General features: G+C 38.7%; 1 protein-coding gene and 1 pseudogene across 3 annotated transcripts in view; both read left to right on the forward strand.

The window, feature by feature from the left end:
* Nucleotides 1-1,090: 1,090 nt before the first annotated feature.
* Nucleotides 1,091-3,231, forward strand: LOC103703855 (transcription factor BHLH3-like; annotated as a pseudogene). The gene is made up of 4 exons (XR_015987801.2): nucleotides 1,091-2,124; nucleotides 2,307-2,480; nucleotides 2,563-2,730; nucleotides 2,811-3,231. The product of XR_015987801.2 is annotated as a transcription factor BHLH3-like (transcript).
* Nucleotides 3,232-6,584: 3,353 nt separating this feature from the next.
* The window catches only part of AKRP (ankyrin repeat protein), a 51,092-nt gene continuing 42,308 nt past the window's right edge, over nucleotides 6,585-15,368 (forward strand). Inside the window, exons 1-2 of one of the 2 annotated variants that reach the window (XM_088723171.2) lie at nucleotides 6,585-7,458; nucleotides 15,043-15,119. In XM_088723171.2, coding sequence (XP_088579297.2) covers nucleotides 6,669-7,458; nucleotides 15,043-15,119 — 867 coding nt within the window. In that variant the 5' untranslated portion in view covers nucleotides 6,585-6,668. The remainder of the gene's footprint in view (nucleotides 7,459-15,042; nucleotides 15,120-15,368) is intronic. The other variant, XM_088723172.2, reaches the window with a different exon arrangement.

Below are 15,368 nucleotides of genomic sequence, written 5' to 3' on the forward strand. Positions count from 1 at the left end.
TGCATCAAACAGAACTATAAATATTTTTTTAAGTGGATGATGTGGTTCTCATTACAGCACCCCAAGGAGATTATGAAGACTGTTTAGGGCTCAGAATTACACAATAAAACCAACAAGTCGGGAGCGAGAAACAATGGAGATGGAACAAGTAAAATGGTATCTGTAGGACCTTTTCATTGTGGACAGGTTACTTCAACTTTTGCTTAATTCTTTTTGCCAAAATGATTAATTGTTGCCGTGAAATTCAGTAGTTCTTTTATTGGTTCCAGCAAGACTTCCAAAACATCGTTTTACTGGCTAAAATAGCAGAAATGGTCAAGCAAGAAGTCCAAAAAATTGTCAGTGACCATCAAGGTTGTTGGGTCATCTTCATAATGTTTTCACTGGCCCTGCCTTTGGTCATATTAAAACAGCAACTTCTCTGCATTCCAAGAAAATGCTGAAATTACAATTGGTTACATTCATTGAGTGGTTCAAACATTCACAGGAATTGTGTTAATTGATAGCTGAAAACTCCACATAATGTGCCGCAAGTAGGTTTATTTAATGCATTGTGACCTAAGGGCCTTAACTAGCAACAAATAAACAAATAAAAAGTGTGTGAAGATGAAGAATAGATTATGGGATAAGGCAGGGTACGGCATGTTATCTATTTTTTTCTTGTTAATGTTCAGCAGAAACTATAGAGTACGTCCATGATGCGACCTGCTATCAAGAAGGATCAGTAACATTACAGCATGTATCTCAGTTATAACATCAATATGAGCCAAATAGTCATCCATCTTCATCTACCAAGTACCTGCTTATACGTAGTGTGAGTGCAATGCTGTAAGTATATTCGACACCGAGATTCGAATATCTCAGTGGGCCTATGCATCTAGCAGCCATGAATTAATTCTGTTTCTTGCAAGATAGAGACCCTGAGAAATCAGAAAGCATATAGTTTTATTTAATGGGCACAATCGAAGATAAGACTTAGAGCACTATAGCAATTGTCATCTACTTCCCTTTTAAGCTAAGCCAAGGAACAAGGCCGAGAGAGCTTGCATTGAGGAATGAGAAGTGGTCCCAGAGCCAACCAAGACAAGAGGCTCCTTCCTCTCAGCAGTACTCTATTTAGGCTGCCGTGACAACTATTGATTAAACTTTTAAGCATATTCTTGCCCCGTCCTTCTGAGTTCCGACAGATTTGTGGGACAAAGCTTTCAGGGCATGGGAATTAAATATGGTGGCCTTAGGAGTGCTCATATCAGCGAGAAAAGATATCGAATCATTGACATAGGGAGGTATAGAGAGAGAGAAGAAGAGAGAGAGAGAGAGAGAGAGAGAGAGAGAGAGAGAGAGAGAGAGATTAAAGAAAGAGGAGATTCCATTCCCATCTCTGGCTCTATAGCTTCTAATGCATCCAACATACCTTGATACATTCTTTATTTTATTCATTATAAGGAATAATTGTTCCTTGAGGTTTTATTTATTATTCCTTAGGTTGGTGCAACTTCATGCTATCATCCTTCCTTTGCTGTGTTTGAGGCGAGAGAGGGTGGAAGAGATGGGGCTTGATGAGCAAAGTCTCTTAGAAGAGCTTTTTGCTCCAAGGAGGGAGACATGGGACACCTCTCCCAGGAATTACATGAGCTCCTCTTCTCCACTGAAGGGGGAACTGATTGCTTCCCAGAATCCTCAAGCCCAGCTTCACCAAATTGCGCTCCATTCGAAGGGCTATCCTTTCAAGCTGAGCCAAACTTCGATTGCCTGAGTGAAGTCTACTGCCCATTTGGTAGTGGCTTTTTGCCATCAGCACCAGATTTTCAGCCTTCATGCACCATGATGACACATAGCCCCATTTCTCTCTCAGCTCAAGATAATGAAGAGATTGGTGTGATCCATGAAGAAAACCATAGCACTTTGTACGGGGAGCAGAGCATCTGCAAGGTAGAGCCAAGGCAAACTGTCCATACTTCTTCAGTCTTTGGTGGTGCAGGACCTTGTGTGGGGAGGAAGCATGGCCGGCTGAAGAAGGTGGCGGGCTTGCTGTCGAAGAATCTAATTGCAGAGAGGCGACGAAGGAAGCGACTTAATGACCGGCTTTCACTGCTAAGATCCATTGTTCCTAAGATCAGCTAGGTGTGGCATTGAGACCCTTGTTTCTCTATCCAATAGAAATTTAATTTGAACATCACAATATAGTTTTCTTATCTTTATTTTATTTTTTATTTTTGGTTAGATCTCTCCGACTTTGTTTGTTTTCCTAGTCTTCTAATTCTGCAAGAACTTTGATGCATGCTTATACTAGCGTATGTTGCTAGATGGACAGGACATCCATCCTTGGAGACACCATTGACTATGTGAAAGAGCTTTTGGAAAGGATCAAGAGCTTGCAAGAAGTGATTAAAGTTGGTAGCGATCAGCTGAATCTACTGGACACCTTCAATGGGATCAACCCCAATGAGATGTTGCAAAGAAACTCTCCTAAGTCCCAAGTTAACCAGTCTTTTAAACTGATCTTCTGTGCAATTTAGTCTGAGCCCTGGCTCTGTGTTTGAAGTATGAATGCATGTGCAGTTCGATGTCGAACGGAGAGAAGGGAACACTCGGATAGAGATTTGCTGTGCGGCAAAGCCGGGTTTGTTGCTGTCTACAATGAATACTTTGGAGGCTCTGGGGCTAGAGATCCGACGGTGTGTTGCCAGCTGCTTCAATGATTTTGGAATGCATGCTTGTTGCTCAGAAGTAAGAGGGCTAACATCAGATTGTTTCTGTTAAGCTAGTATACTATGACTAATCTGTCTATTTCTCTTGTGATTGGTTAGGACAAGGAGAAGAGGGCAATCATAGGCTCTGAAGAGATTAAGCAAGCATTGCTCAGGACTGCTGGCTATGGAGGGAAGTGTGTTTAGGAGAGAGGGACAATATGTGGGACATATTCCACCATTTCGATGATTTTAAGAAGATTTCGAGCCGGAAGTTGATGAGTTTGAGAGGTATTACATTAAAGATTGACATCTTTGCTTCAGTGAGTGGAAGACTACTGATAAGATTGTCATTTGGGATGGTTAGAGTTATGTGTGTAGTTAAAAAGCCTCCAGGCTCTAGCAACCAATAATGACCGTAGTTGAACATAGAGTTTCATCAAGACATGCAAAAATGTAAGATGCTTCCTGTTTATTTTGGTCAACAAATGCTTTCAGTTTATATTCTTCTTAAATCAAAAGAACTTCAAGTTTCATGAAATGGCTGATTGCAAGTCCATTCATTCATTAAGAATCCATAAACTACACATTGGTGCAAGCCAACTACTATGCATTCACCTTCATCACCTTTTAATCAAGCAAGGGTAATAGATTTGCAGAGTAAAGAAGCAGAAGACTGAAGGAGTTCTTATCTGATCATTCTCTCACACCAATCTATCATTTGCTTGCTCTTACAGGTATGGTTGGGAACATGTGGGCTTGAATCTGTAAAACACAAGAGCCAAATGTTTTGTACTTGATTCACCATTTAAATCCAACCATCATGTGCTAATTGATCGGAAACTGACATGAAAACATTAGATCTATGACAGTTGTATATCGGTGTCGAATAGGTGTTTTGAAGTAACCATATGGGAATATGATGCTACAAATATATGAAATTCCAGTCATATAGACATGTACTCTAGTGTGTTTGGAAGTAAGCAAAGATTTTTTTTACTCAAACAGTGTGGTTTCTTGAGGCCTATACAACATAGATGTGAGATAAGTTAAGTGCTTGCTAGTAACTGGAGCATGAAAAGAAATGAGAATCCAGTGGTAGGCATTGATATGCAAGTTAATGAACAAGAAAACAGATAGATGATTGTTTACTTTTAGGCATTTAATTCTTTTGAGTAGACCATCAAAAGTTACTTTTCTAACAGGATTCTGCTGTTTTATTGCCTGATTCCTGTGCTGAGAGGAGATTCTTCTTGAATAATGAAGTTAGTTTATTGTTTTAGTTGAGTTAGCAAGTTGTAAGGGAACTCCTAGTTGTATTACTCTACAATGGATTTTCTTGACATCTTCAACCTTTTGGACATAACATGGCTTAAATTGAAAGACGTACAAATTTTTTATGTTTCAAGGTTCTCTTTCTTTGGTAGCACAACTTATAGTCTTTGTCCATATTATGTACAGTAGATCTTAGAGAGGTTACATTCATTACATCAACATTAAGCTTCTGCGCAACTTCCAACATCTTTAGTATTTCTTAAATACACCATGGAGTCAAGTTGCTTTGAATTAATTAAAGGAATAGATAATAGATTAAGCCAACTTACTTGTATGTTTGTTGAACACTACAAAATTCTGAAAAGTACTATGACCTTGAATTTCTACTATTGTTATAGGTTATGAACATAATTTGTTCTGCTTCTTGTAGCCAAGTTACTAGGAAATTTTAACCTTTGACTCCTGGAATGTTGGTGTATTCTCAGGAATTACTAAAGGTAATAAAGTTTCTCAAGAAACATCTTGAAATTTTAAATTCACCTAATTCAAATTTTACTGGCTATCAATCTTGAGAAGGCCGTCTTCCTGGATTTGAGTTGGTGGAATTTAGAGCTTTCTTATTCTGTACGCGATAACTGCAACAGAAAATCTTACCTTCCACATCTTGATCTTCTTTATTTCACCAATACCATAGTTTAAAATATTAATTGACTTTGCATTGTTTTTTAATAGAATAATAGATCATGAAAAGTTCCAAATATTTTACAAACCTAATTGTGCCCTTATTATTTTTTTTATAAAGAATTAGTATAGGTTGAAATCTGACTAAATACCAGAGTGATAGAACCCAGCTCTCATATCCCTTTTTATATTAAAACTAAAAAGATCGACTTGATCTAAGTTAGATCCAAATGTTGGATGTAAATAAAAGTAGGTTAGATTTTGAATATGCAAATTTCTATTTTAACCTAATTCTTTTTTTTCTTCATTTTTTTTTTGAGCAAAACAGTGGGCAAACCACCACACATTTCATCGATTGAATGAGTCGGTCAAACAGGTCAAAGGTCTGCGAGCAGAGAAATGCTAAAACAGCCCTGCATGCATTTCAACCTAATTCATTAGGCTCTTGAATGCCTGTCTCAAGCACAATTCTTGCAACTTGTTACTTGATGTATTCTAGATAAACTTCACCAACTCAAAACTTGTACTTCAAACTGATACAACAGGTGTGCTACCTCAAGACATACATCTAAGTTAGCTAATAGTAGTGCTTAGTAAAACAGGATGGGCCTTGGTGTAATTATAATGGTTGCTCTAATGTGACTAGGATGTTATGGATTCAAAACTATTAATCTATTAATAGGTTTATGTCAATAGGTTAATATTGGCGTAATGGATTTGAAAAATATTAATCTACATAGATGTCATCTATAGATCTATTAATTCATATGGTGCATGTGAAAGAAAGCCAAAGCATGAGGAGCATGAGCAAGGTGGTCAATTCATTCTGTCGGATCAAATGTAAAGCAAGTTGAAAAAAATGCTCCATAATATTGAGCGAAGCAGCTCAACTATTTTTTTTTTCCTACAAAAGTAGCTCAACAGTTTGAACTGTTGGATTTTGTTATTGATCCATTGGCATTTTGGATTATCTTTTTTATATTTTAGAAGAGAAAATGGAAAGAAATATCTTATCTTTGTTGGTGGTAATCATCTTCAACCTTTTTTTTCTTTTTTCACCTTCAACAAGGATGATGCAGGAGAAGCAAAACAAAGGTAAAAATTGTAGCACTCTTCTTAAGCAAAGTAAAAAAAAAAAAAATCTAATAGAGCTTTTTGTGCACAAAAAAATGTGTTAATTATATTATATTTTTGTAAAAAAATGGCTTTACATTTTGCTTATCTCTACCTCCTTGCTATTTTTACTGGTTACTCAATTTACTACTGCTGCATAGCGTCAGTTAGCTAGTGTTTTTATACAATTCATGTCCTTAAGAACATATTATAGACTAGCTTATAACCTGCCCGATGCAAGGAGTACAATTTTTCTTTTTCTTCCAACTTTTCTTAAAACACAATATAAAATAGGTATGAAAAATACATAACTATAATAGAATAGAATATAGTAAACATAAAAATCTAATTTCAATAGTATATGTATAATTATTGATATAATTAAAAAATATGTTATTATAAAATAATAATACCATGATCCGATATGTATATAAATAAGTAATAAAAAAATATCGCATATAGAAAATACTTAAATGCAATATAGCGAAATTATTAGTAGTTGTACTTCTACTTTTAAATAAAAATATAATCATAAAAATATATGATGAGTTGTGTAGGATATAGGTATGGTATGGTATTAATAAAAAATATTTTTTACTATTAATAATATCATCAATTTCTATATTGATTTAGTAATATTAATAACATATTTTTATTTAATATAATTTAATAAAGCAATAAATTTGTTATTAATGTATTAATAAACTCTTTTATTTAATATAAATATTAAATAAAGTTTTATTAATAATATTATTAATAGGGGCACCACATAGCATGCATGCCATACATACATACATAAGATTAGATGATTATAATAAATAATTAATATAGTGCTAAATCCCCTCTAACGGCTCTTTTTAGACCCCCGGAAGAAACCGAACCAAATCCATCCGGCCATCTGGGGACGAGATGCCACCGCCTTCCTCCCTCCTCCTCTCTCTCAAATCCCCTATCCAAATCCCCTCCCTTCCCGCGTCTCTCTCCCCTTTCCAGGCTAAACGCCACCCTCCTCCCTCTCCCTTCCCCAAACCCTTCTTCCCTTCTTCCTTCTCTCCCCTCGCCGCTACACCCACCTCCTTCCCCTACTCCTTCTCCCCCAACCCCTTCCAAAACCCTAACCAAGATGACCGAGAGATCCCATCCCTCGGAGGCGGAGATGATGACGAAGACGACGAGATCGTCGTCGGAGACTGCCTCGTCTTCGAAGAAGGAGCCTTCGAGGACGGTGACCCTTTTCCAACACCCGAAACCGGCCGTGAGGTGGAGAGGCCTCGGAGAAGGAAGCCGGCAGCCAAAAAGGCAGATTCAGCTTTGGAACATGAGAATTTAGTGCCAGAGAAGTGGAAGGAGGTCGTGGAGGAGATCAATTTGACCAAGAAGGAGAAGCGCAAGATTTCTCATCAACTGAAATTTGGGAGCAGGTTGGAGAGGAGGAAGCCGCCCCGCTTGCCGGACATGGAGGAGTACCGTGCGTACAGAGAGATGAAACTGTCCCAGCTGAACCCCGTGGTTCTTGATAACCCCCGTGAGTTCTCTCCAGAGAAGGAGGCGGTGGTGCCCCCAGAGCCGGAGGGAGGAAGAGTGGTTCCAAGGAACCCAAGATTGGAAATGGGTGGAGGGACTTTAGAGGACATCACTGATTTCTTTAACAGTGGAGATTATGTGCCTGGGGCGATAGATGATGACAAGATGCCGCAAGGTGAGTTCTTCTGGGGGTTTCTTTTCTTAATTTTCGGATTGAACTTGTGTTTGAATGTAACACATTATATCCTGTGTGCGCATGGATTAGTGCGTTGTCTCTTGCATGTCTGCATTTAGACGAATTTCGTAAAGGTTTGATCTTGAAATCTGCAAGCAGTTAAAATGTAAATAATGATAACAAACCAAAGAAGTGAGGCAAAAGGAACTGAATCTATGTACTTGAGGATTTGCATGTGATTTCAAGGTGGCTTACTATGCTTTAGGCAGATCAGAGAGAGAATAATGAGAGGTGCTGATCTTGCTGAGCTTTCCAAGAGTTTTTGTTGTGCCGAGATCATGTATCATTTGAGCGATAAATGAAAATTGAGCAATTCCTTCTGTTAGGATTTTTTTCTGATACTAGTTCCTCGTAGGATATCAGAGCACTTTGGTCCTGTGGTCAAATTTTGAGGTGGCATGGCCCGGGAAGAGGGTCATATTAGAGAAGGGCAAGGTTTTAGATGAGTTGATCCATGATAGCTGAGGAGATGCAGGAAGCTTGTGGTGCTGAACATAGAGGACTAATGGGTATACTAGGTGATGAACGTCTCTCAGCTAGGCATTGGGGTTGTATCTTTTGCATGAAATAAGGATTCACCTTCCTTGTCATGAATCCACCGTTGGATCATCCACTGGTCGCTTTGAGATCTGTTTAAGTAGATGAACGACAGAGTTCGGAGTGCTTTGAGATCCGTGCGGTGCATGATTCAATGGTGGATTTGTGTAATGGAAGGTGAATTCTTCTTTCGTGCCCCCCCCCCCCCCCCCCCCCCCCCCCCAAAAAAAAAAAAAACACACACACACACACACACACACACCAACAAAAGCTAAAATGTGCTGTCCTTGCTGATCCTTGCAACTTCCCTCTCAAGAACTCGAAAAGTACAAAGAAGATCAATTTTGACAAACAATTGACAAATAAGAATTGAATAGGTAGGAAAAACCTTCCCTTTGTCTGTGATGTGTGAAATCAATGTCTATTTCATTCAATAAAAATATTTAAAAATTCAAATTCCTCAAGAATGAAAAGCTGATTTCTTGATTTTAGTTCAAAACTTGACTTTTGGCTCTAACTCAATTTTTGAACTTCCAAATCCTAAGGTATCTTTTAAATCTTTAAATTCATTAAGTCTATTATACGTACAAATTACTAAAGTTCAATAGTTTGATTAGAAAAGACTTATGCACCATTGTTAAGATATATAATTTGTTATGACACTAAAAAGCACTTAGCGCTTCTCGAGACCGATTCTTTTTTCAAGGATTACTTGCACAATATTCATATGTATTTTTCTAGTTGTAGGTTGGGTTACTACACTTAGTGCTTGACCTGTGGACAGTCTAAAGGGATATTACTCCAACTTTTCAGCTAATCTACTGTCCATCCCTGTGTTCACAATCTCCACGTCCTAGGTAGACATCTTGATATTGATTCTCTATTGGATCTGGAATGGCCACCTGAGGATCGAGGCGGTGAAATTCGACCCATAAGCTGCATGAGGCTATGGAGGGTAGTAACAACTCGAATTTGACACCTCAGATGAAGAATATCTATGGGAGTCGTAGTTTGGTTGTGTAGAATAGAATCCGGTATACAACTCGAATCCAAATACATCTAGGGATCTCACTGTACTTGCGGGGTCATCTACAACAGCAATGCCATTCTTGAACCATCTCGAGGGGGTCCATCTTTTGTATGCAATTGTATTCTCTCAAGCTTTACTAGATCATGCATCGTAGTTTCCATCCTATGCAGCATGAGTGAATTGCGATTCATTGATGAATTGATGACCATGAGACTCTGAGTTATATGCATCTGTGCCATATCCACTTCCACCTTTCTAACCATTAGATGCATCATCATTTGCACTATCATTATCATCATTGTTGGTTTCGCGAAATGATCTAGGTTATGAGTCATTCGAGGGCTCACTAATCTAGGAATCAAAGTGAATAGGCTCCTCATTCACTCTCTACGACGTAACTCAATTCTTGTTTCTTTCTTTTTTTTTTGATTCGAGGAAATCCTTTCTTTCCTTGGGTACTCTTGCTTGCTTGGATCTACTGGGTGGCTCGATTGGGCTTACCACTCTGACTGCCCCCATCCTGCCTGATTAGACTGGATACCATGATGATCTTTTTTTAGCATCTCTTTGTCAAATTTTTGGGAAAATGTCACGGACATGGAGCCCTGTGATGATGATTGGCTCCCCTTCTCTGAGCATTTTTTGATGAAAATAGAAAAAAGGTAAGTTGAGAGGGTTGAGAAGGCACAGGAGGCCTTCTTTGCACCTCCTCCCTTATTATTGGGTCAAGACCAAGGTTCGCGGTACCGAGCGTACCGACGTACCGGTTGGCTCCGGTAACGGTACGGTACCGGTGCCGAACCGATACCGTACTGATAGGGCATATTCGGCATGGTTTCGACCCCATCGTTGTTTTTTTTTGTGGAGTTCTTTCACTTTTGGATTTTTTTTGATGTTTTTATGTTTAGATTTAAGGTTAAAACTAGATGATGCAACTTATTACTTCCAAATGATTCAAATAATGAGATGAAAAACATAAAATATTTTCAAATTAAGATACAATCAATTATATACATTTAAAACACTCTCGGATATCTAAAATCGGATCGAGTGACGATGCTTCTCGTCAATATCTGGATCATCAGCATAATATGGAGGCAGATCAATCCATCCCTCTAACCAAGCGGCATTGTAGTCTTTTATGCTCAATCCTCGAGGAATGTGTGTCGGGTCATAAGAACTCTCGGATCTCTCGCTGAAGCTCTGACTCTGAGAGGTGTCTTGATAAGGGGCCCATCCGAATATGCTGGCACCAAAATTCGACCCGTAAGACCCTCCGGGCTGCGCAGGGTAGTAGCCACCGGAAGATGACTCCGATGCACTATATCCATAGGCTGGCTGAGGTTGCGGATAATAGGAAGACTCGAAACTTGATACATCAATGGATCCGACTCTACATGGGAGGTCATCTGCAGCTGCATCCTGGCCTCCTGAACGACCTCGAGGAGCTCTTCTTCGATATGCAATGGTATCCGACCGGCCTATATCATACGGCCTACCGTGGTCCGTATCTTGTGTAGCATGCGTAAACTGAGACTCACCGGTGTATCGAAAACCTCCCTCCGGCTGTGTCTCATAAGCAGTATCATACTGTCCTCCACTCCCTCCATGGCTAGTAGATCCATCACCACCAGAACCTTCATCGCTGCTGGTCCAAGTCTCCTCCTCGACACTCTGTATTGGGGCTCTTTCCTTTTCTTTTCTCGTTTGCTGGGATTGATGCCCTCCTGATCGAGTCGACTGGGTACTAGAGCGTCCTCGTCCTCGCATGAACGGGAACGTCGTACCAGTCATGCGGTGACTGGCTCCCCTCTAGCCACGTCCTATCAGCTGTAGGAGTGCGTGAAATGTTGCGCTCAGCCCATTGCTGTGGATCGACCATAGCCTTGGTGGCTATGATGCTGGCTGGTCGTTGAGGCGATCCTGGCTCATCAAGCTCGGGTTCCTGCTGCTGGGCCGCAAGCCAGTCGAGCATAGGATTATCATCATCATCTGTAAAAGTCCTATAGATGGGATCTGCATACTTGAGCTACACTTCCTCCTGAATGCATTTTAGCCTCAACCGCAGATTGTAGTGCACATAAACTAGGTCGTTGAGGCGCTTTTGTGTCAAACGGTTCCCCTGTTTGCTGTGGAATCATTGAATCATTTCCTATTTTTTAGCAATTTTTGACTTAATTTTTTTAAGCAATTTAAATGAAATATTAAAAAAACAATGTAGGGGAAAGAAATTTTACCTTATTTAGTTTTTGCTGGATTTTTCTTCAAGAAAAACGACGCTCTCCGACCCTTCTAAATTTTTTTCACACCTTTGTTTTTGCCTTTCTCTTCTTTTCCTCCTTCTTTCTCTCTGTCTTTCCTTCACCTAAGCTGACGGATTTGGCTTTAGCATTTGGTCGGCTTTTATAGCCAACCGTTGAGGCACTGTGGCACTTTGAAAAGTGCCACATTTTGCCATAGCGTGGCACTTTCGAAGTGCCGCACAAAGTGCCGCACCGGCACTTTCGACGTGCCGCACAAAGTGCCGCACCGGCACTTTCAAAGTGCCACAGTGCTGGCACTAATTTTAAACATCGAACCGGTGCGAACCGGCTCGGTTCGCACCGGTTCGAGCTCATACCGGTGGGAACCGCCCGGTTCGCACCGGTTCGAACTGAGCCGATTCGCACCGGTACGAAGCTCATACCGAACGCTTGGGTCGGAACCGTTTTATACCCCTGTATCGGACCGGTGCTTGTCGGTACTAGTCCGGTACGGGCTGAACCGATCGGTACAGGTCGGTTCAGCAGACCATGGTCAAGACAGATAGCAAACCACCCGAATCGTCTTGAATCGAGTATACTTGGGTGCTTCTGCTTGGTTCGGTTCGATTTAGGCCAGTTCGGAGCCTGTTCTGACCTGTATGGCTGTATTGTCTCGGTGTTGCACCAAAATAGTTCGATACATCTTGAATCGAGCGGTTTAGGACGGTATGATAGACAAGGGTACTTTAACAATAAGAATCATTTGAGGCAATTGAGGATGGTTGAAAATTGACAGCATTGGATAGTGAGAGGAGTGGGCTGTGTGGCAATGGCGGAGTTAGTTGTGGCAGTTGGAGGTGGCTGGAAGTGACAATGTGAACACTAGGAGGTAGTCATTTTACCTGGCCATGGAAACACTGTATATACTGCAATGAAGGATGTAAGAGCATTGTATAGTGGAAGATTGTAACAATAACATTAGGTGAGTGTTTTCTCTCACTGTCATTCTTGGAGGTTGAAGTGTCCTAGTGTTTTTTGGACTTAGATGTAGAATAATATTGGGTTCAGGTCTTCGTTTGATTAGGTGAAGCTTTGGTTGAACCAAAGTTTTCACTAGTCAAATTTGGCCAGCCTTGAGCACTCCTTGACATGGTTTATTTTGCAACTTTTCACAACTTTGCTTGGAATATCAAAGTTTTCACCATGTTTTTTTCAATCCTGATTTCATTGGAAGTGTATACCAGAGAAGTAGAGATGGTTTTCTGCTACCTAATTATAAATTTTATTTATGAAGGAAGTTTGCTTTTAAAGAAAGTTTCATCTCTAGTTTCTATAGTTATGTTAGAAGTTTTACCATCTCAGAAAGCATATATAGTTTCACATCCAATTTTCCTGCTTTTTGATTCACAAATCTAATAGCACCAGCTTTAGCCAGTTGCCAAATTTCATGGCAATTTGCTGTATGAACCCTTACTTTATATTTTGTAATAGATCTTCTCACTCTCCTTCTGAGATATTATGCGAATGGGAGTTCTCCCATAAATATGCAAGAGCTCATTAACTAGTTAAGATGATGGTTTGAGGTAATTCATCATATCAGTCTTTTTGTCTATAATATTATGGTTTCTCTAACTATCTTTATATGGTATTTAATTTATTTCTTCATATAATATTCGCCCACAACTTTAGCCATTAATCCATATCATTGATCTTGCAAGATAAAGAGAATTTAACTGAGCAACTGTTAGTAGTTGTCTACAATTTGATACAAGAGGAAGATGCCAAGTAAATCTGGGATTGTGGACTTTGATGGGGTGCTTTTATTAATATTAAAGCTTTCTAAGTTAAAGATCACTCAAAATTTTCTTTTCCCTTTTCTACTTTCTTTTTCCTGACCTGAATTTTTCCTTGTTCTTTTCTTGATCTACTCCCCTTGCATGCTGTTGTTCGAGATGGTCTTTCATTTTGGGATTGGAGATCATATTATAATGTGGAGGTCTGGGGTGATGGTGGGGAAGGTTGTCTTAGGAAGTGGTGGCAAGCAATGATGGTGCTAGGGCTATATTCATAATAAAAACTAATATCGCTTTCTCGGTTGGGGCCAGTGGGGGAGTCATTTGTTGTTGCATAATGTCATGATGATGGGAGCAAAGGGGGTATTTGCAGAAGAAAAAAAGCTTTGACTTATTGCATAAGTGAATATTGAAATGGAGGTGGTTTGATTTGTTTTTATATATTTGGCAATAGATAAGTTATATAACAAGAAATTTTCAAGTAGTAGTCTCGTAGATTGTGATGGAGGATCAAGTCTTGTATATTTTCCAATAAGAATTTATGGATATCTAAAAAAATGACCCTTTTTTTTAAGTTAAGGGCTTTTTCGGTAGGTTTGAGAATTTCTTCAGAAATTAGGATGCAAGGAACTATAAAATATATATAAATCGCATGCACTTAGGCATTCCCTGAAATTTTAACCAAGAAACTTAAGAATTTAGATTTCAACAGTCTGAGAAATTCAATTGACAATCATGAGATATGAGGAAGGCCAAAGAGCAACTATGAAAGTCATTTCTTGGAATAGTGATGTTTAAATTTAAGGATCGATGTACATAAATAAACTGAATATGATTGTTTAAAGGAACTGAAGCTGGTAGATCTTAGGATGTGGAACCAAACAGGGAGAGAGGCTAGGATATATCTTGTAAAGGACAAATCTGGAGTTATCTTAACTACATGTTGTGATAAATAATATGGTGTGGGAAAAAGTAATTTTTATTTTGGGTTCATTTTTAGTAAAAACAATTTTTATTTTCCTTTATTGTAAATTAATGGGGGAGATCTGAGCTCATGGAAAATTTTCTTGTAGTTAATAATTTCATGTTTAAATCTTCTACACGCAATGATGAGAAAGATGACTGATTCTTGGTGATGGAAAAAAAGCTCCCTTTTCCTTATCACATTACCACTGTTTGAGACTTTGAGTGAAGAGAAATGAGTATGAATCAACATTAGATAATCAATCTTACAATTTCAATTTCCTGCTTCAAGAACCTAAAATAAGTATTTCTTTAGTGATTAGAAGATCAGAGAGGTACTCCGAATATCAAAATCATAAAGTGGTTTGCGCCTATGATCTTTTTCGCATAAAGAGAAAGAGCCATCTTTATGGCTTCCTGATGTTGCAAAGCCTGCAAAGCAAAGTTCTGTATGTAGGCTTATGCGTGCCGGTAGGAAATAATCCAATGTATTAACCTGGGAATATGATTTTGTAATGTTAAATTGCAGTATTGGACAAAGAATTGTTTTCTCTAACCCAGCTTAAAATTTATGAGATCCCTACTTTTTTATTAGTTCCTCTGGGGCAATCAACAAAATAATTAAAGTGTTTTACATATTTGAACTTAGATGACTGCATCAGCCACTTCTTTAATTTCATGACATTATACTCTGAATTTATTTAAGATTTGTTCTTAATTGTAGCTATATTTCAAATTCCATGTAGCTAACTTTTTCTCAGCAGAGTTTAGTATTGGTTTCATGAGTAATTTACCTTGCTCTTAAAGGGATTGGTTTCACGAGCAATTTACTATCCTCTTAAAGGGGTTTTGGTTTAAAAATGCTATATAGCAGGTCTTAGTACATCTTGTTTCCATTATTTTTTTCTTGGAGAAAAGTAGCATTGACAAACTGATTTTTCCCCTTGAATATGGATAGGTCGTCGTAAGCTGTTCACAAAGGATGAAAAAGTTCTCTTGAACAAACGCATACCTAATTTGGCAGAAGCTACTTCAGTAAGTACTCTGACTGTGCTGACTGTTGTGAATTTTACTAAAAATTGAGCATCTTTTTTCATTCTTTCTCTGATCTTACTGATTTGAACATAGTACAGTCATTTGTATTGGGCAAGATAGAAGCACATATAGGCCTTTTTATCTTCATTGCTTTACTTACCATCAGAGTGAAATTCATTTTGTTGGTTATTGGTCGGTTGGTTACATGTATGCCTTTATAGAGATTTTATATTATTGAAATAGCTAAGG

The sequence above is a fragment of the Phoenix dactylifera genome, chromosome 6 (assembly GCF_051530095.1).
Source record: "Phoenix dactylifera cultivar Ajwa chromosome 6, Ajwa_hap1_PhDact_Kaust_v1.1, whole genome shotgun sequence".
NCBI classification, from domain to species: Eukaryota; Viridiplantae; Streptophyta; class Magnoliopsida; order Arecales; family Arecaceae; genus Phoenix; species Phoenix dactylifera.